We start from the raw sequence: 21,672 nt of genomic DNA, 5'->3' as shown, positions 1-21,672 counted from the left end.
GGCATCCCTGATTGGTGGCTCCACTATCCAGCGCTTCAACAGGGAAAATCTTTTCTCCCCTGTACTGGACAGTGGTCACCAGATGCTAGCCTGTCCGGGTGGTGAGGTGTCTTAGGCACAGATTGCGCTCAGGGAGTTCGGACTCTGAAGGAGTCCAGCCTGCCGATCAATATCCTGGAAAATCATGCTCTGCTTGACGCAATGGACTGATTGCCTGCTGGGTGCGTTTGGTAAGGATCCAATCGGACAATGCCACGGCTGTGGCATATGTAAATGGAAGGGGGCACCAGGAGTGCCTTACTGGCCCAGAAATTAGCCGGCATTCTACGTTAGGTGCAACGGTTCATTCTGGCCATCTCTGCTGTGGATAATCCAGGGGTGGAAGTCTGGCACGCGAACTACCTCAGTCTGTTGGATCAGGGAGAATAGTGTCTCCACCAGGTGTTTCATTAACTGTCTCCGGTGGGGCACTCCGATGTTAACCTCGTGTCTCGACAGGAAGGTGCAGAGGTTCGTAAGTAAGGTCTCAGGATCCTCTGGCTGACGCTACAGATGCTCTGGTGGCTCCTTGGGGGTCAGTATCTGATGTAAGCATTTCCTGACTCCTCTGCCAAGACTCCTGCGAAGAATCAAGGCACAAGGTATTCCGGTCATCTTAGTGGCTCTGGACTGGCCTTGCAGGTCCTGGTAAGCAGACCAAGGGTTGGTCGCCCATGTTCCTGCAGACTCCTCTCAGAAGATTTGTTAGCTCAAGGGCTGATCTTCCATCCTGCTTTAGTCGATGGCTTTAGCGGTGTGGCTATTGAAAGCCAGGTGCTGAAGGATAGAGGGGTGTCTGAATCAGTGATTCCTATGCTGTTAAAAGCTAGGAAATCTACTTCTAGCAAGATCTAACATTACCCCCCCCCCATTCTTTATATTTTTTGGATGGTTTCTCTGAAGAGGCGTAGATCAGCATTTGGCCTTGGGTACCATTTTTTTATATAAAGGCCAGATTTCGGTCTTGGCAAATATATTTTTCAGCGCCCGTTGGCCACAAATTCCCTGGTTCACACTTTTTGTTCAGGGGATTTGCCAACTGGTTCCCCCAGTAAGGTCTCTGTTGCCTCCATGGGACCTCATTTTGGTGCTGTCAGTTCTTCCGACACCACCTTTTGAAAATATCTGAGATTCCTGTTTACTGTGTTATGGAAATTTTCTACTCTCCTCACTTATCCACTTAATCAGTCTAATAAGTGATTATAACCATTTTTGCCTATAAAATAATCTAGCCAATGTTGTTGAGGCTATTACTATTAGAATAAATAATGAATAACTGCTAAAAATAAAGATCTTATTTATTTTACAGAAAATAAACTTTAGATGAATCAATTATGACATGGATGATAAAATCTTAAACAGTGATCTTTACAAATAGTGTTGCAAATGGACAAAGTCGCACAGAACAATACACGAGACAAAGGACACATTACAAGACAAAAATTACTCCACACACAGAATTTCTACATTCCAATCTTGTGTCTTAAGCCTCGTACACACGCACCGATTGTTGGCCGTCTTTTGTCCAGTGTTTTGTTGGTTGAAATGTGCTCTAGACTGCACACAAATTTTTCGGCCAACAACCAACTGCAGAAGTGATGTCATGTTCTGATCTACTTTTCGTGTTTTTTCTTCTCTGAGCATGCCCAGTCTTGATCATTTTTGTCTGCCGAAATCTGTACTGACTGAGGAACAATCGGCCGTTCTGCTGACGGCCAACAAATTTTATAGCATGCACACTAGATTTTGTTCGGCCGAAAAGTCTGTCGGTTGTCGGAAGCATCTTACTAACAAGCTGACAATCGGACGTTGGCCGAAAATTTACGGCCAACAATCGGTGCGTGTGTACGGGGCTTTAGTCAATGCAATAGAGAATTAGACCCCAGCTTGGGCTTATATTGACACATAACCACCCCTCAGTCAAAACGACCCCCACCCTTAGCATACCATTTATGGTCAAGGATTTCCTGCTCCTCAACCCCTCCCTTCCCAATACAGTCACTAAACCAGATGGTCAGCATCTTACAGAATGTTAATTCGTCTTCCTTTATGGTTCACCCAGCCCCCAGCTAGGTTTGATGTGGGAAGGAATGGGGAAATTACTTGGTCAATACATCTAAACACTCCTAGTGAAACCAAAACCCCCCTCCCCCTTAGCAACCATATGTTAGCAGTAGAAGAGGAATTGGCCCAGCTGTGTATGGCACCCATTTTGTGTATCAGAATGTCCCCACAGCATTTCACTGTTAGTCATAATAATCAGAATAATGTCCATTTCGGGTAAAAAAACAAATTCAATAATTCTATTACAACTGTCACAGGTGGCTATTAATGCTGGGTGTCGGAGTTGGCTGCGCTGTCTTGTCCAGCTTACCTTGTGGTTCAAAGTGGTGCTTTGTCCTGGTCAGGCGTTTCTGCTACGTTTGCCTCTGGTTTAAAATTAAGACACTGTTGCCTTCATTGTGGCCTAGGCATTCTAAAGAGATTGCCTGAACCACATCCAAATGTAAGGCAATTGGGGTGTATCTGGCCATGACTGAGTCGTTCTAAAAAACTGGATTCTTTGTCCTTAAGGATGGTCCCTGTAAGGGGTTGGCTGTGACTATTTCCAGTTGGTGCAGGCCTACTCCATTAAGGGTCAGGTTCCTCCCTTTCCCTGTTAAGGCGCATTCACGAGGGTGCTTGGTGCCTCCAGGGCCTTCTGTCGTCAGGCATCAATGACACAGGTTTGAAAGGCGGCTACCTGGTCGTCCATGCACTCTTTTCAAAAATTCTATAAGGTGGAGGTATTGGCATCTGCCGATGCTGATTTTGGCCGAAAGGTTTTTGCAGGCTGCTGTTGGTAGAGGATTGGTCCTCTTTCAGGGTGGTGTGTGTTGTTTTTTTTTTTTTTTTTATATTTTGGTTAGTCATGTTGGATTTGCTGTACCATTCTTACTGCATATTCTACAGAGTAATTCAGCCCCCTCTATCCGCCTTGGCTCACTGACAGCAACAGGAGCCAATGGCACCCTGCTGCATAAAGATGGGACTCAGGTATTCGCACTGCTGCACACAAGGTTTTTTTTTATCTTTATGCATAGAATGCCTTAAGATAAAGCCTTCTGACTTTAGAACTAGGGATGATCGAACGGTTCGGGTTGACCATCGGTTCGACCTGAACATTAGCTGTTCGATATTCGGCCGAATTCCGAACTTTTTGCTGACAAAGTTTGCAATTCGGGAACCAGAACCGACCAAAATGCAATGGGACAGGAACTGGGCTTTAAAAGCCTGTGATTGGACCAGAACCATCAGTAAAAGCCAATTGAGGGGGCAGGAGGATGCTAGGAATGTGATTGGAGTGACTTGGGGGTCCAGAGGCCAATCCATAGTGAATACGCCCACAGTATATAAGATAGCCCCGCCAAATCTCTAGCATTGTAATACAGGGATGTGGAAGCAGTTCTGTTACTCCTGCTTCAAGTGTCATTTAGCAATTATTAGTGTGGGGAAAGGGAAATCTAGTGTAGTAAGGGTACCATTTTCCACTATAGTTAGATTCAATCTAGTTTCTGTAGGGAAAGTGTTAAGTGTCAGGGTTACTGTAGTGTAGGGTTAACTGACTGACTGCTATGGCAGGGTGACCAAACTCTTCCATGTCAGGGTGACCGCCATAGAAAGAAAAGATCGTTTGTATTAGAATTGCAATAGAGCAGGATAGTGGCTTCGCTATTTTCACACCTGGCCGTTTTTGTTGCAGGCGTTTATTGGGCTTTTTTGTGGACGTCTTTGGAGGCAGGCATGACATCTGAACTTCTGTGTAGGGGTATATATACACACAATGTATGTAGCTTCGCTCCTATCACGTATGTATGTATGTGTGTGTATGTATATATATATATATATATATATATATATATATATATATATATATATATATATATATATATATATATATATATATATATATATATATATATATATATATATATATACACGTGTGATAGGAGCGAAGCTACATACATTGTTTGTGTATATATATATACCCCTATACAGAAGTTCAGATGTCATGCCTGCCTCCAAAGACGTCCACAAAAAAGCCCAATAAACGCCTGCAACAAAAAACGGCCGGGTGTGAAAATAGCAGAGCCACTATCCTGCTCTACTGCAATTCTAATACAATCTTTTTTTTTTCTGGTTCTGGACGTGCTACAGAGCTGAAACTTCACAGGTACTTTTTAGACCCCCCCCCCCCCCCCCCACACTAAATCCAAAGATTTTTTTTTAAAATTTGCTCTCTATCAAAAATGACAGTTTTTTAGAACTTTTTTTTTTGGGGTGATGGTCCCTAGGGCATGACCCAGAACCCTAGGCACTTTTTAGGGGCATATATTGGGTTTTAGGGCTTCAAAATGGTGGTTTTGATTACCAAAGTTCAGGTCCCATTGATTTCAATGGGGTTCTGAAATCCGGGTCGAACTTTTGGAAGTTCGGGTGTTCTGGTCGAACCGAACTTTGCAAAAGTTCGATCATCCCTATTTAGAACCACCTTTTTTAAAGGTAGTGTAGCAAAGCCTGTATTAAAAAACACCACTTTTAAATATGAATTGCAAAGACCTTTTTTAGCACAGGGACACAGCAGTGTTGGGCAGTGCAATCCAGTGAGCTTTGTTTAGCATGTCTGCATTTTATTGCACCTCACCTTTTGGGATAATAAGAAACTATTTTTCTATGTGCTTTGTGTATATCCTCACTATGTGCTTTGTGTATCGCCTCACTATATTGTATCTTTCCTTAGATCTGTGGCATTGCTCTCATAGGACTGGGCATCTACGTGCAGATTTATCTAAACAAAACGCTGACCATAAGCAGTGTTTCAGCATCAGGAGCGCCTATCGTTCTTATTGCGGTTGGGGTCATCATCTTCTTCATTTCATTCTTTGGATGCTGTGGAGCTGCAAAGGAGAACTACTGCATGGTGACCACGGTAAGATCATATATCATGTAGATTTAATGTCGATTTTTAAATACGATGGTCTTTAAAAAAAATAATTTATTTCCGTTTACCAGTTTGCTGTTCTGCTGGGTATAATCTTCCTGATTGAAATAGCTGCTGCAATTGCTGGATATGTTTTTCGCAATAAGGTAAGCCATACACAGAATATTTAATCAGTGAGGTTCCTATTAAAAAAATAAAAATAAAAAAAAAATAAAAAATCCAAGGAACTAGCTAGTGTTCACTAAAATTGCTCTCTATTGTAGGTTCAAGATGTCTTCAGAGATTCCTTAAATGAAAGCATTAGCAAATATAACAATTCAAAGCCAGCCAGGGATGCAATAGATGACATTCAGAAAACTGTGAGTATTCATACTACATGTAATACAAGTGTGGGGTTGTGTGTGGGTGGTTTTTAGTATAGAAAAAATGCTAATGGTCTCCTCTTCACTTAACTTGAATTATGTGCCACAGGAGTTTTAAACACTTTTCGTTTGACCATTCTCAGTAGGTGACAGCATTCCATTTCTCGCAACTTCACATATGTAGGTTTGCTAAATTTCAGACGGCCAATGTTTTTATGATCTGATGTAATCAGGGGGTGCACTTGTAATGCTCTCTGCTACAGTGAAACAAGTAAAATAAGCACATTTTTGTTTAGGCAAGTACTGTGTAGTAAAATCTGTCCTAAAATAGCTTTGTAAAATGTTGCTGCTTGCAGCATGCTTCAACCTGGATGCACAGCTGTTGATCACCTTGCATCTTAGGGACAGCATTATGTTAAAAGCCAGTAAACCTACTAGACAGATATATACGAGCTTAGGACTTTACAACTAAAACTTTCATTGTGTAGGGCAGTGATGGCGAACCTATGGGACGTGTGCCACAACTGGCACACAGAGCCCTCTCTGGGCACGCCAGCTATACTGAGAAGCTGTGGCAAGGAGAAGCGAGCGTGGGCTGTCAGCTTATTTCCCACCGCTCGCTCCCCCCCCCCCCCTTCTGTTAAGCAGCGTTGGATGGACCGAGCCGTGCTCGCAGAGATTGCAGCCCACTATACTTCCTCCTGCCTCCCCATTGGCTGCAGCCAGGGACCAATGAGGAGCTTGACAAGTGCACCATGGGACATGTAGTCCTGGAAGACTATGGGTTCATTTTAATGTCCACTCGGAGACAGTCATTGCTGCAAGGGAGAGAGACTGGGGCAACACACTGGGAGCCATGGTACAGAGGCTGTGAGGATACCACCCCTGCAGTGCCAGTTGCAGGTGTCGCCACGGGCAACTGAGAATGAGTAAACATCTGTTTGGAGCAAGCGTTGTTGCTGGGATTGGTTATAGGCTGCTTATCTGTGGCTGTTACTAATTGCAGTGTTGGCACTTTGAAAAAAAAGCTGGTTTTTGTGACACACTTTGGGCACTCGGGCTCAAAGGTTCCCCCCCCCCCCCCCCCCAACAGAGTACCTAAAATGGACATTTAAGACCCAGAGCAGATAGAGTGATTTTCTTCTAGCCATTAGAATTTGGTAGGCTTTGGGTTTCTGGTTACTGTTCATACTGATTGGGCATTAGAATATCTTTATGGAGAAAAATAAACTTCCTACACTCAGGCAATCAAAGTACCTACTCCCTGTTTATAGGTCACTCAACAGTACAGTACCCTCAGATTTGTAGATTTTCTCTTGCTTGCTTCACAGAAGGTCTTGCTGTCGGACTTAAACCCAGGTCCATCCCCTAATCTTTGACACCAACGCAGATTGTTCATTCGTTACCGGTAACCTCATCGGCACACTCGGCCCTCATTCACATTGAATGCCGTTTTGAAATCGTGGGACTTCATCTGAAATTGCAGTTTCAAAGCCACATGTCAGTGCGACTTTGGAGACATCTGTGTGGCTTCATGCACAGATGGCTATGCTAGTGGCAACCAAAGTCTCCTAAAGTAGAGCAAGCGTACTATTTCAAATAGACGCAACACCGCAAAGTCAGCATTGCACTTTGATCAGTGCCATTGCCAATAGGGTTTGACTTGCCAAGTGATTTGACCTGTAAAATCGCATGACCAGTTGCTCCAATGTAAAAGGAGGGCTGACGGGCCTTTTTTAAATACTTTATAATCTGTTGTCAAAAACTAGTAGTTTTAAAACTACATTACTTTAAATATGGAAAGGTTGGGAGACAAGGATTTCGGGCACTAAATTTTCATAAAATTAATTTTTATTAAACACTTTAAAAACGTCTAATAATACAAGCAGATGAAAAATCTACATTGAGCATAAGACCGAAAACGGTCGACAGTATGCGATACAATATTGCATGAGGTACTGGACCTTCATATAGTATGAGAACAAATGTGTACAGAACAAGTTGTATTGTGCATAGATCCAAAGTGATATACTTCAGAGCAGACAGAGTCTGCCGGCGGATACCTCGATGCTCAAGGTGCCAGTCAGCAGGGTCGGCTGAAGTTTACAGTAGATACATAGTATACATTACTTGTGACAGTTTGCTCAACATGTTTCGCCTTCTTGATGAAAGCTTCATCTGGAGCTTACTAATTGCTTTGTCTGTACATTGTATATTCTGAACTCTTTTGATAATATAACGAGGAGGACTAAGACGGTCACAGAGCTCATAAATTGGGGAGCCGATATTCACATGGAGTGTAAATACAAACGCTCCTGTATGTTTGTGTCGGTCCTGCAGAATACTTTGTTTAGGTAGGGATAATTAGACCTGCCTTGTAAGTGGCAGACACCTGTTGAGCTATATTCCGTCACAAGAGTCCTCCCCGGATGGGGAACTTTAAAGTTCACTTGTAAACAATCCATAGTTCAAACCATAATTCTCTTTTCTCCTCACGATCTATGATCAGGTGCACTCTTCCTTTTTGGACCTCATTCATATGGACACTATCAAACTTGCGTTTAGGATAATTTTTTTTTTTAACTTTAATGCATGTAAACATGGCTAATCCTGCTTTAGGTCACTTACACTTGGCGTCTAGCCACTATGCCTGTTAAAGCAGAGTGCCACCCTAATTTTACACTTTGCTGATTCCACCATTGATTGGTATGCTAAAGAATAATTGGGCATTTCAAATTTTTTTGGGGCACCTTATTTTCAGAGAATACATTTGTTCAACTTCCTCCCTTCTTTCCCCCCAACCCCCCCCCCCCCCACTGCGGCCGCAGCCACGGACGTTATTTTCGGCTTTGCATTGCATCCTGGGAGATGTCGTCAATCCCAGGAGGCAATGGGCATGGCCGGCCACTCTGATTGCCGATCGTAAACTACAGGGCATGCGCAAGATTTTGATCGGCATTCTGGGTAGCCAGGAAGAGGACACATCGGCTTCAGACGCCCACACTGGAGATGGCCGTGCTCTGCAATCAATTTTAAAGTGAAGAAATGATCTGCAATCAAGTACTGTAATCTGTGAATAGTGTTAATGTAATTGGCCTTATGTTAGGATTAAAGGATTATTTTTATCTTCAAGTATTTTCTGCCGGAACTCCGCTTAAGTGTCTAGGAGGCCTAGGTGCATCATCCAACCCTGCAGCCTGTCTGTACAGCATTCAGTTGCAGCCTAGCAGAGACTGAGTGGTATACTCATTTTTGGAGCGCAATGTGTTCAGGGACAAAGCCTGAAATGCAAAATTGGGATTCAGAGCTCCTCTTATGCTCACAACCTGGCACTGTCAACTGACAAATTCAAATAGCCTCAAGCCACTCCTGCTCAAGCTACTCTGCTTATTTGGAGTAAGTCATCATCCACTTAAAGAGAAAACAACTGTTGCTAGGGCCACTTGACAGAACTGCTTCTTCAATGGGTCCTTTTTGAACCACCCTCTAACATTTGCATTCATATTTGCTTATTTTCATAATGGGCGAATTCAAAAGCCTTTTTTTTTTTTTTTTTTTTTTACATGGGGTTTAGCTTTTACACCTCGTTCCCACCATGGTGCAGAAGGGTCAGTTTTTTGCATGTGTCCTGCAAGGGCACAAAGAAACCATTGTTCTGTGACCTGTTCTCACTTCTACATTGCTATCGCATGTAGAATTTTTTTTTTTTTGCACAGGAATCTGCAACGTGTGCAGTTTTCTGCATGTGGGGGGGGTTTAGAGAAACTGACATGACTTCAACATTGGTATGAACAGGGCATATAATTGACACCCATGGAAACTGATGACGTGTATAAAGACTCACACATGAAAACTTAACAGGTTTCATGCATGTATGGCGTGAACTGGACCTTAGGGCCTCATTTACACCATATGTCCAAGAGAAACTGATGTAAACTAGTCTCTGGAATTAAAACTGATGGAAACAGGTTTCGCTAGCAGTTTCTTTGGGTTTTATGAATGTTGCAGATAACATCCACATGGGATACTAATGTGGTGTGAACAGTGCACATGGAGAACATGTGGGGGTCTTTTTTTTTTTTTTTTTTTTTTCTCCCCATAACAAAATTCAGGAATCTGTGTCGAACATGCACTTTTATGCATGTATACATTTGTAAACCTGTAAATTAAGCTTGGACACATGTATACATTATAGTTTGCCCCGTTTAAACGCAAGTATTTTACTGATCATTATGTAGGAACTTTTCTCCTAGAAAACGTATGTAATAACCTTTAGTAAGAAAAAAGTGTGGCCGTGTGAATGAAGCCTAAAGACTTCAGTTAAGATCTGTGCTTTTACCTCACCTAAACTGAATGTTGACTGGCACTTAACCAAGCAGTCGGTACTCATTACCCACTTGTCTACCGGGGCAGCTTTGTACATTTTTGAACATGTTAACCTGCATATTTAACCCCCACCATTATTTGAATGGGACTATTTGTAGGTTCGGTGGTGGGAGACTTAATTGCTTAGGGTGTGCTTTACCAGCTGTTTGGGCATGCTGACCTGTGATTTCTTCCTGGACGGTCTGTCAGTGGGGGGAATGCATATAGACATAATGGGGGGGGGGGAGGGGGGCGCAGAGAGATGCAGGCACAGTCTGTTAAATTGAGGGGCTTGTAGTCGCAAGGATGTGGTGAGGTTGGAGGTGAGGGCAGTGGAGTAAGTTTGGGTGGGTTTGGAGTGGAGGATGTGTAGGCACAATGACGGGGTGGCATGCTGACCTGCGACACTCTTCCAAGTACAGAGTAGGATGTGGTTGAGAACCTGGCTTATCTTTGAGCCCCCCACTGCCAGAAGCAGCCCCCCACTGCCAGAAGCAGCATATCTCCAGCTGTTTCTCCGCCCTTCATTCCAGTATGTTTCCCAAATAGCCTGGTATAGCCTGCATTCCTGCTTCTCCTCCAGAATTCTCATACAACTAACAAGAATGGGGAGCATCTGCCAACCTCTTCCTGGCAGCCACTGCTAGACCAGGCAGAAAAATAGGGTGACTTGAGTGGTGGTGCAAGGGTGTGTGCTGGGAGAAGGCAAGGAATTTGAGCAGCAGGTGGTGCCAGTGTGCCTTTTGGCATTGGCTCCCTGCAAGGGTCCCTGTGGGTCAAGTGGGTGGGCTTGTGAAGGTTGGCAGTGACTTGGCAGCAGTTATATATATATATATATATATATATATATATATATATATATATATATGGTTCATGTAGGCATTCCAGCAGCATGTGTATGCAGCTGTCTGGTTTGCAAAGGTGGTGGGTCAGAAACTGGTTACAGCATGGCATAAAATGTGGGCATGGTCCAACAGAGCATAAGTCTCTACTGGAGGCAGAATCCCTAGTTGGATTTCTCCCACTTTTCCTAATGCTTTAATGGGCATCATTGATGGCAGAATGTTGGGATAGTATGAGTGGCATGGAGAAGGTAATTTGTGTAGGGTGTTAAAAAAAAAAAAAAATGTTCCCTTTTAAAGGATTTCTGTAAATCTTCTCCTAATGGCATAAGTAGGATATGTTGTCAGATGCAGACGACGTAACCATCGTGAGTACAATTTGAGTGGTTATGTAAAATCTTATAAAGGAAACTTGCTGATAGAAATGTGTTTGCTGCCATTTCTGATCTTATGAAAATACATGCAGAGGTGCTGTGAACCTTCTACACCACTACAGATGCCTGACCCCAGTCGTCTCCTTCTCCAAGCCGGGGGACACTTGTGTGATGGAATAGTCACAAAGTTAATTCCGTTCAGAAATTGAAAAACCTTATGCCAGCCATAGATGGCTCAACTTTCTGCTGGTTCAGCAGGGAGTGGACGAATTTCGATCCCTCTGTGGGCAAGCATACAAAACCAAAAAGGGGTTCATTCTTGCATACAAACTTGATGTAAGGGATGACCAATTTAAAGACTTGTCCACTATAACAAACGTTGGCCTTTAACCACTTTGTGTCTAAAACATTAATATCCTGCTGGCTGTTGCTCTGCCTCTGTGTGACCCTTTGGTAGAAGCTGCACAAGTCTGTACACCGGGCAGTGTGGGAACTCTTGGCAGAGGGTAAACTTGCTGGTTGCTGTGCTTCAGTGTGACCCTTAAAGACAGTATTACAAAGCTGGTGTCGTGTGGTTTTTTTTTTTTTTTTTGACCTCTTTTGTAACTGACTATACTCCAGAATTTAGTCATCTGCAATATGGAATGTGATCTCTCGGGTAAAGGGACCCTGAAATGTAAAATGCACCTTAACGCAAACTACTGAACTGTAGATCACTGGCCTAAATTGAGAGGGTGGGGCCCAGGAGTTCAACTCAGAAGTTGAGTTGATGTGCCTAAAGGTTCCTGAAACTCCATAAACCTGTCAATTAAGGGGGGGGGTCCATTGCTTTCTAGAAAAACTGGTTAAGGGACCAGTGTGTTGGCAGCTTCGAGGATGGATTATTTTCACTTCATGTTGATGGCATCTGTAAATATCAGACGATATGGTTTTATATTCTCAAACAAATTCAAGGTCAGAAGGTCGATTGCAGGTCATATGCACCTGTGACATTTTAAGATGTGGGACAATTCAAAATTCACTCTGTTGCCTTGGGACAGTAGCCCAAAGCCAGTCTACACAGGCCCTTTTCAGTTTCTTTCACCTTCTAATCTGAATACTTAAAATTGCTAAAAGTATGGGATTCTTAGTTTTTGTTTTTTGTTCTTTTCCAGTTCCATTGCTGTGGTGCCAATAGCTCCAGTGACTGGAATAACTATCCTCCTTTTAAAGGCAGCGGCACATTTCCTGACACATGTTGCAAAGTCGTTGTAGCTGACTGTGGCAAGAATGCAAGCAACATTTATACTGTGGTAAGTTATACATAACACATTTTGGTAATGCTTGATACAGGCTTGAAGAAAATCTGCGTTTTTAAAACCTCGCATCATAAAATACTGACAACTGTATTTACATTTTTACTTTTGTTTGCTCAAAACAATGCACTGATTGTGTACAAATACATATTTCAGAGCCGGTTCACACTGCCTCGACCTCTAAGTCGCCTCATAGGGGGCGACTTGTTAGCGCGACTTCAGCGTATTCAGCGCGACTTGTATGATAGACGACTTTGTATTTGGCCAATCAGAATATGATGGTTCTGGGTCATGCTCAATCACACAAAAAAAGTTCTTAAATTGTCGTTTTTGATAGAGAGCCAATTATTGAAAAATTTCTTTGGATTTAGTGTCTGGGGGGTCTAAAGTGTACCTGTGAAGTTTCAGCTCTGTAGCATGTCCAGAACCAGGAAAAAAAGATCATTTTTCTTATTTTTAGTAGCACAGGCATAGGGCTCCTCTCCACCTGGGCGTTTTTGTTGCAGGCATTTTTTGGGTGTCTTTGGAGGCAGGCATGCCTCCAAAGACGCCCAAAAAATGCCCGATAAATGCCTGCAACAAACGCCCAGGTAGAGAGGAGCCCTATGCCTGTGCTACTAAAAATTCTAAGAAAAATGAGCTTTCTGGTTCAGGACCATTTTAATGGAAAGTCGGATCACAAGTCGCTTCAAATAAGATAAGGAGGCGACTCCCATTGAAGTCTATGGGACAAGTCGCCTCAAAGTAGTACATGACCCTTTTCAGAAGTCGGAGCGACTTCAGTAGTGCCAATTAAGACGGCACTCATTGATTAACATTGCTTTTGTTATGTCAAGCAACTTGAGGGCACACAAGTAGCGGCAGTGTGAATGGACTCTCAGGGTCATGTCAGCAGCATGTGCTACATTTAACTACTTGTGTGGTGCTTTATAAATGAGATTGAAAAACCCTGTGTACATTACTGCCTTTTTATAAGCAATATAAATGGCCATGGCCATAACTGAGTGTCCTTTAAGAAAAAAAAAAAAAAAATGCAAAATATACAGCCTCCATCAAAAATTTGAGAGCTTAAAGTGATTGTATAGTCTTGTGTTGCACTCTCTCACGTTCCTGCTTTCGCGCTCCTTCCTAACTGACAGCCGCAGATGCCGATGGCGCCGCGGCTGTCTCAGCCAATCAGAGTCCCAGACAGCTGAGGTACTAGTGGACATTGCTGGAGAGGGAAGAGGTTCAGGTAAGTATTGGGGGGTGCTGGGAAGGCTGCTACACCCAGGTTTTTTTCTTAATGCTTGGAATGCATTAAGATAAAAAGCTTGACTTTACAACTCATACAAAAATGTTGTATTGGTGTGTTAAGTCAAGACAATACAGATCCTTTGCTTTATTGAGGTAACTACTTGTTCAACCAGGTTAATGGCACATAGCTGCTTGCACTGAACAGTGTTAACCTCATTTATGGTGTTAAACAGTGAACATGAGAAACAAATGGGTGCTGTGCTCAAAACTCTACACTATGTATGAGGGAGGGTATTGTATAAAAATAAATCCTTAAATACATATACAATCTTGGTAAAAATATATATTCCAGTCTGACCATATAATACACTGCCTGGCCAAAAAGTCGCTCTATTTAGTTGATTTTGATTACGGCAAGCATTCAATCTGGCATTGATTTGATAAGCTTCTGCAAAGTCACAAGATTTATTTCTGTCCAGTGCTGTATTAATTTTTCACCAAGATCTTGTATTTATGGGCGCATCGGACCTCTGCGCAAAGCCTTTTCCAGCCCATCCCAAAGATTCCCAATGGGGTTAAGTTCTGGACTCTGTGGTGGCCAATCCATGTGTGAAAATGTCTCATGCTCCCTGAACCACTTTCACAATTTGAGCCTGATGAATCCTGGCATTGGCATTTTGTAATATGCCAATCAGGGAAGAAAAATCCTTTGCTGGAATAACCTGGTCATTCAGTATATTCAGGTAGTCACCTGACCTCATTCTTTGGGCACATGCACTAACTATCTAGTCTAGTCGGAGAGTTGCTGCATGATAAGTTAGTGGCTTAGTTAGTTCCAGGTGGTGAATTTTTTTTTTTTTTTTTTGATTAACAATTTTAATCACTGAACTACACATCAGTCCATGTCCTCTAAAATCGCACTTTCAACAATTTGTGCTGTAGATCTATAACATGCCTCCAATAACCATTCTGTGCTCTCTTCTTTTCCTGCACTCACCAAAATGCCATGACCCCTTTAAATTAAAGTGGAACTTTATACCCATAACTTGATGTTCTATAGCAAGGAACATGCATTCCACATGACTTGTACGACCAAAATGAGTGTGTGCAGTAAATTGCCTCCAGCATTGTTGGTTGTTCTTGCTGGAGGCTGCCATTTAAGCTCAGCCCCTGAACAGCAGTAATTTTAAAGTGGAAATAAACCCATTAATTTACTGATTTCAAAAACCATTCCATTCCTAGAATGCTGGAGTTGCTAAATGTCACATTTGCTTGTGTCCTCAACCGAGCGGTCAATCAAATGGCTGGTGTCATAACTAATCACATGTGCACCACCATGGCATTTACAGCCAAGGAAACTGCTTCTATTTGATCTGCAAAGGATAGGATGGTTTAATGCAGCCTTAAAGCAGATTGGCCTCTACAAACTTGGCAGTGCCTAAAAATGGAGAGCAACTGTGCATGTGCTGAAAAGGGGTAAGACAATGTTTCTGGATTTTAAACTATATATGCACTTTTTAGTTTACATAGCTATACCTGCGAAAGGGATCAGCCTAAATGATCTAGCAGGGCCCTAACTTTCTAACTAAGTTTCACTTTAAGCGGGACAAAAACCATTTTGTTCCATCATTCTATCACTTCACCCAGTTACTGTTACAAACTACTTCCCCTCTGAGTTCATGTTAATCATCCCAGGGAAATCAACCATCAGTTTACTGAAAGTAATGAGAACCACTCAAAAGTGCGTACTTTTAAAAATGTCATTTGCCAGCATCCATCATGGGTCTCGTATGAAAACATTCCAGGTTCCTGCTTGCCCTACTTACTCTATCCCCTAGTGTGCATTCCACACACTGGAAGGGACATAGGCAGAAAATGTCAGTTAATGGCCTCGCCTATGCATTTTGTCAGGTCTAAACCCCCCCCCATAAGCCCTTTACCAGGCACACGTTCTAGTAGTAGCAAACATGTCTTGCAGCCATAACCTGTATGTAATTTTTTGTTCTTGAAGTTACGTTTGCTTAAGTGCATTTCTTACCCTCATACAGGGATGTGTTCAGGGTATCGATGATTGGATGAAAACGTATGTAGGCATCATTGCTGGAGTCGCCCTGGGAATTGCGTTCTTTGAGGTCAGTATTTAACACTTGCAGGAATTGCATACATTTTTTTTTTTTTTTGTTTATCCTTTTACGGTCAGTTCTAGGAATTTTCCCTCCTACCCCAGATTAAAAATTTGTATTAGTAGGCAGAAAATTGTGTTCTATGATTTTTCAAATGTTGTTAATATGCTCTACACTGGTGTTGCCAAAAAAAATGGCTGTAGCTAAATGAGTCATCAGGCACTGCCTGAAATCCTGTGGGGCCAACTGAAAGTGACAACCACTGCTGCGATGTCTCTTCAGCTAACCCATGATTCTCTTGAGAAAGGGGGAGGGGGTATGAATATTGACATGGAATACCTCCAATCAAACAATATAGTATAGTGTAAATCACACTCTTAAATCAAAAGGAATTTTCCAGAGTCTACAACATAAACTCTTTTCAGACACCAGTGATGAAATCAGGTACCACTCTAGATCTTTTCCCTAAATCAGGGGTCTCCAAACATTAACAATGGGCCAATTTACTGTCCTTCAGAATTACAGGGACCAGACTGCGGCCATTAAGTGTAGAAAAGAGCCTGATGTCAGTGTGAATAAACCATGCCCTATCTTTGGTGTCAGTAGAAGGAATTGAGCCCCATCATTGGTGTCATTGGGCCCCATTGTTCGCATCATTGAGGAATTCTGCACCTTGGTGTCAGAGGATGAAAATGGTGCCCCGATGACAGGATAAAAGTAAGCAAAGGGCTGCAGTATGGAGACCACTGCTCTAAAGGCAATACTGGGTGAGAAACGTGCATTCCACCACATGACCATTAAATCTACTCACCCTCCTCTGACCTAATGATAAAATTGGGTCAAACCACGCTCTTTGCTCTGGGGGGGGGGGCTGATGTGGCTGCAGGGGGTGGATCTCTTCCACGATCCTCAATACCATAGAAGGCTCAAATATACATGTCGCATATAAGAAAAGGAACCAATAGTGCTTATTTTTAATAAATATAAAAACACTCCCTGAACTAATGGGACAAAAATATGGCAGCATGATGTCATTGATGCATGACTTTGCCCCTAATAGTAATCCTGCATCAATGACGTCACGCTGCCATTCTGATACTGCTGGGTTGAGCGTTGAGAGACCAGTCCATGCATATTAACAGTGCACATGCATTGAATTGAAGCTGATTTATCCTATTTTTTTTTATTCTGCTTTAAATGCAGTAAGCACGATTTGGTTTTCTTCTGACATGCAGTACTGTGCGAATTTTTTTTTTTTTTTTTCCCTAGGCAGGTGGGAAAATGCAGGTGGGAAAATGCTTTAAACTAAATGCTTAGAAATGGTGTTTAATTTACATTTTGTTAATAAAAATTAAAGTAAATTAAGATATCCAAATCTATATTTGGTGCCACCCTTTACCTTCAAAACAGCATTTAATTCTAGGTAAACAGCATTTAATTCTAGGTAAACTTGCAGAGTTTTGAAGGAATGCGGCATGTAAGTTGTTCCAAACATCTTAAAGAACTAACCAGGCCTACTACCTCAAATCCTTTGGCCCTTTTATGTAATCCCAGGCAGACTTGAGATCGGGGCTCTGTGGGTGTCAAACCTTCCTTTCCAGGACTCCTTGTTCTTTACACTGAAGATGGCTGTTAATGGCATTGGCTGTATGCTTGGGGTTCTTCTGCTGCAGGATAAATTTGGGGCCAATTACACCCCTCCCCCCTCAGCATTGAGGATGCCATTTGATCCTGGCCAAGTCCAACTCATTTGCAGAAACTCCAGAAATCTCCAAATCCATGGGTTCGCAGAAGGTCTGGACAGTGGTACAATGAGTGTCTGCAGGCAATAGTGGAGAATGGTGGAGGTACCTTGTAAGCTTGAGGCTGCATTTCTGCAAATAAGGTTGGTGATTTGGTCAGGATCAATGGTGTCCTTAATCCTGAGATTGGGAGATGCTTATCCATACGATTGGGGAGGGGTTATTGGCCCCAAATTCTGTAGCAGGACAATGAAGATATTAATGGCATTGGCTGTACGTTTGGTGTCAGTTTAAAGGTGGAGTTCTGAAAGTGATGGTTTGGCCCTTATCGCCCATATCCTGTTTCTTCATGCAATTCAAGACAGACTTTGAGGCAGCCTACATCCACAGAAGATTGGTGGTTTTGTTCTGCAAGATGTTTGAAACAACCTGAGAGTTCCTTCAAAAACTTATGTATAGAAGAAATGTGGTTTTGAAGGCAAAGGGTAGTCATACCAAATAATTTTTTCTTTCACTTTCCAATTTTAATTGATAAAAAAAAATGCTGTACATTAAGAATGCTTTCAGACATAGAAGTGTTAATAGTTCTCAACACTCTCCTAAAACTTTTGCACAGTACTGTATATTCCTTGTGTGGTATTAAGTGCCGGTTCACATTTGTGCGATTGTGGAGATCGCATGTAATTCGCGCTGCTCCTAAATTACATGCGATCTCATGTGTGGTGTGAATTTCAGCCATACTTTGTATGGCTGAATTCGCAACGCATCCGCAATAAACACGCACATGAGCCTTTTTCATCCACAGCAGAATCGGATTGTATAGTGGTTCACACTAGTGCGATCCGATTCTGTGCGAACTTGCAGATCCCACTGCGATCGCAACTGGGGGTGTCGACCTTTAATTGATGCCCCCTGCGTATCTCATATGGCAGTGTGAACTGCCAGAGGTGCTGATGCGATGCGGAATCACGCTGCATATTCGTAGCGTTCCCGCATTGCACAAATGTGAACCGCACAAATGTGAACCGGGACTAAGTGAGGATTGTGGAAGAGATCAATCTCCTGCAGCCACATCTGCCCTCCAATGATAAGATGTCAAACATTGCTTTTTGCCCTTGCCAGGGCTGAGGAGGTGAGCAGATTTGTCATGTGGTGAAATGCATGTTTCTCACCTGGTATTTCATTAGAGAATTAGATACTCGGAGTTTATCACTGGGGTCTGGAAGTTGGTTTAGGATCATACAGAAATAGAAGTCCTAAAGCCAATATTAGACATGTTAAGAGGCATCCTTTAGGATTAAGGATAGTGCTACGCCATACTTGCGTTTTCCTTACACTAGGAGTGGATTTGTCTAATTTTGTGTTGTCTGCAACCCAGTCTTTTGTATTTTGAAAGGGACTGCGCAGTATGGTTTTTGAATACCCCCTAAAAACATTCTGCTTTATCTGAATGCAGACCCACTGAGTACTGTTGCCACTCTTGGCTCTGCTTTCCAAGGTGAGGTGGCCCCTTGGGTTGTATGCTAGGGCTCTTGTAGAGTCGTGCAGGGGAAAGTCAGGCCTAAAGTGGCTGTAAACCCACTTTGTATTAACACAGGGGATTGCCTGAAAATCTCTCCTGTGTGCTTAAAAAAAAAAAAAATGCTTCCGTATACCTGATTTCCAAGCAGTGATTGCGTGACCACCTGCCGTTTCCTTTTCTGATCTGACAGAAGCAGCGGAAGGGGCTTAGAATCCTCTGACGTCAGTCGAGAGGAGCATGTGGTCACGTGACCTGCACTTGCAAAAGTATACAGAGGTGCTTTTTTTTTTTTTTTTTTTTTTTTTTTTTTTTTTTATAGGGTTTTTTCACTCCTATCTTTGTAAATTCTCACAGGAACAAAAATCAATTGCCCGACTGGATGATCCAGAGGGTCTGGATTATCCACAGCTCCCCAGGGCATGTGGGAACTGGGTTGAGCAGGGCTCCCAGCGGCTGAGGCTGCGTCTGAGGCGCCGGTGCTGTTTGGCACCCACAGGCTCTCCAAAGCAGTGAGGGTGTTCCCTTTTCAGCTTAACATTGTCACAACAGTGGGGTTGCAATGGGGTTGTCCCAACACGCAGTGGTTCAAAAGTGCTTTTTGCTTGCGGTGTCCTTATGAGGATTAAATGCGTTAAAGGTGGACATTCCCACCTGTTGTGGACTCGTCGGTTTCCAGGTTAAATTAAGAACAGGAATAGAGGGAAAATCCTCCAGTTGGGGACACTTTGGAGGGATTTCCCCTCACTTCTATTTTGGCAAGGAGACAGAAGTGAAGAAAATTTACCCAATGGGGCAACGAGGGCAAGCCCAAAAATAAACCTGATGGTGGGTATAACGCCTATCACTCGCATGCATTTCCTTTTATGGGTATCTGCAGAGCTAGCACAAATATTCAGTATCTGATATCTTGTGTGCCATCTACCTGTTTAATTTTTAATTTTCATTTTTTTTTCTTTTTCTCCCCAGATCTTGGGCATAGTCTTTGCTTGCTGCTTGATGAAGGGCATTCGCAGTGGATATGAAGTGATGTGACCTGACGCCTTGCACAGGATTATGCCGTGATGTCACTTCCCCATATTACCATGTTAAGACACAAATCAGCATTTGCTCTCTTCCCTGTTGTGAACACATTTGCACAAGCCATTCTATGATCTGAAATGGCACAGCATGTCACTTCTGTGTGAATCTGGTTACAAAAAAGTTTTTATATGTATTTGTCATTGAGTTTGTATAGCTGTTGCTTTACTCTGCTTTTTTTTTTTTTTTTTTTTGAAGAATTTTGTTGCTGTAATTTAGTCTAAATGTTTTACAAGAGTAAGATTTTTGCTGGTATGCGTAAAGGAGCTTGAGGTCAGGCAGTTGTCATATGAACTTGTTTTTAAAACTTTCTCTGAGTGGTATTTGAAAATAATTTATGAAAATTAAAATTGAGCTTGGCTTTAGGAAACTTGCAAGCAGATTGCTACATTCCTTCAGTGCCTTATAATCTGTACCAGCCTCACTACAAAGGAAATTTTGGGTTTCTGGTGCAGAAAATCTGTATAAATGTATGTAGTCTATGTGCCATAAGCAATGCCAAGGGAAATGTATTGTATTCAAAGTTGGCAAGTACATTTACAGTTCTGATTTCCATTTTCTACAAAGCACAAAATGTAAATGCCAAGAATAAAGTGATATAACGGCCTTTCTCTGTTTGACTGGTTCCTGATTAATAGCCGCCTTTTTTTTTTCCTTCGGTATGTTCTTTATACTGATTTACAGACTTATCTTCTATGTATTGGAATTTTAGCTATAAAGTGGTTTTAAACTTGCATATATCCAGTGAAGTGACTGACCCCAGGTGATACACAGGAATGAAACAATTCTCCTACATAAGTTGTACCTATTTACCTGCAGCTATCTGCTTAAAGTGCTGTTATGAAGCTTGTCAGTTCAGAAAAGGGGGGGGGGTGTGAGAGCTGAAGTTAACTTGCAGTGCTTAGTGAAGAGACCTGACTGTAGGGAGAAGACACACCCCCTCCACACAGGCACAGAGCTGTGGCTGTCAATCTGCTGGAGGTCCCTCCCCGGTCACTTTTTTTTTTTCTGTCAGGAAACTTGTCAGTGATTCATGCTGATTGCAGAGGATTGAAGCAACATACAAATGACACTTGGTGCTCTTAATTGAGACAAGCACACTATAGAGGGATATGCTTTGATCCTATTTCATGTCTGAGGTTTACAACCACTCTAATGCCTGGTACACACCACCCGAGGAAATGGTCGGCTCTGCAGGACCTGGTCCTTCTGTTGAACAGCATGCTTAAAAACCAGCATCAGATTAGTGCTCGAAGAACATGGTGGGAGGTGGTTCCCCCCAACAGAACACAATAGCAGACCTGGGGAGATCGATGTACTGACATTGCTTATGATAGGCCCGTCATACATGGGTGGATTTCTGAAAGAATTTTCTTTTGAAAATCATAACTAAGAATTTTAATTTTGCACTCTTAGTGGGCAACAGCACCGGATGGTTTTTCGTGTGGCCATTAAATTGTGTGATCAGGCATGTTGGGAAATTTTTGAAAACCAATTTCTAATCAATGATGGTAGAATGGTGCGAGGAAATGGAAATGCTCATGCGCTTTGACTTGGAAAGATCAGATTCTGAGCCACATTCTTTCTTTTCTGTGACAACATGAGGGTAAATGGAAGGCTAGACTGGTTGAGTTTTGTAATCCAAATGGTGCCACCACTTATTTTACCAAACTAAGTTTCAGATTTCTCTTACGTCCTCTGACAGTCACCGCCC

At 42.5% G+C, this 21,672-nt stretch overlaps 1 protein-coding gene across 1 annotated transcript in view; it reads left to right on the top strand.

Moving 5' to 3' along the window:
- Positions 1–19,951, top strand: part of CD63 (CD63 molecule) — a 63,343-nt gene extending 43,392 nt beyond the window's left edge. The window contains exons 3-8 of the mRNA XM_082246896.1: positions 4,820–5,008; positions 5,092–5,166; positions 5,284–5,379; positions 12,118–12,255; positions 15,543–15,626; positions 19,848–19,951. Coding sequence (XP_082103022.1) covers positions 4,820–5,008; positions 5,092–5,166; positions 5,284–5,379; positions 12,118–12,255; positions 15,543–15,626; positions 19,848–19,913 — 648 coding nt within the window. The 3' untranslated portion in view covers positions 19,914–19,951. The remainder of the gene's footprint in view (positions 1–4,819; positions 5,009–5,091; positions 5,167–5,283; positions 5,380–12,117; positions 12,256–15,542; positions 15,627–19,847) is intronic.
- The last annotated feature ends 1,721 nt before the right edge of the window (positions 19,952–21,672 follow it).

The sequence above is a fragment of the Pelophylax lessonae genome (assembly GCF_965119305.1).
Source record: "Pelophylax lessonae genome assembly, chromosome: 2".
Classification (NCBI taxonomy): Eukaryota; Metazoa; Chordata; class Amphibia; order Anura; family Ranidae; genus Pelophylax; species Pelophylax lessonae.
The sequence above is the reverse complement of the archived record's forward strand: the minus strand, read 5'-3'. Positions and strand labels throughout refer to the sequence as shown.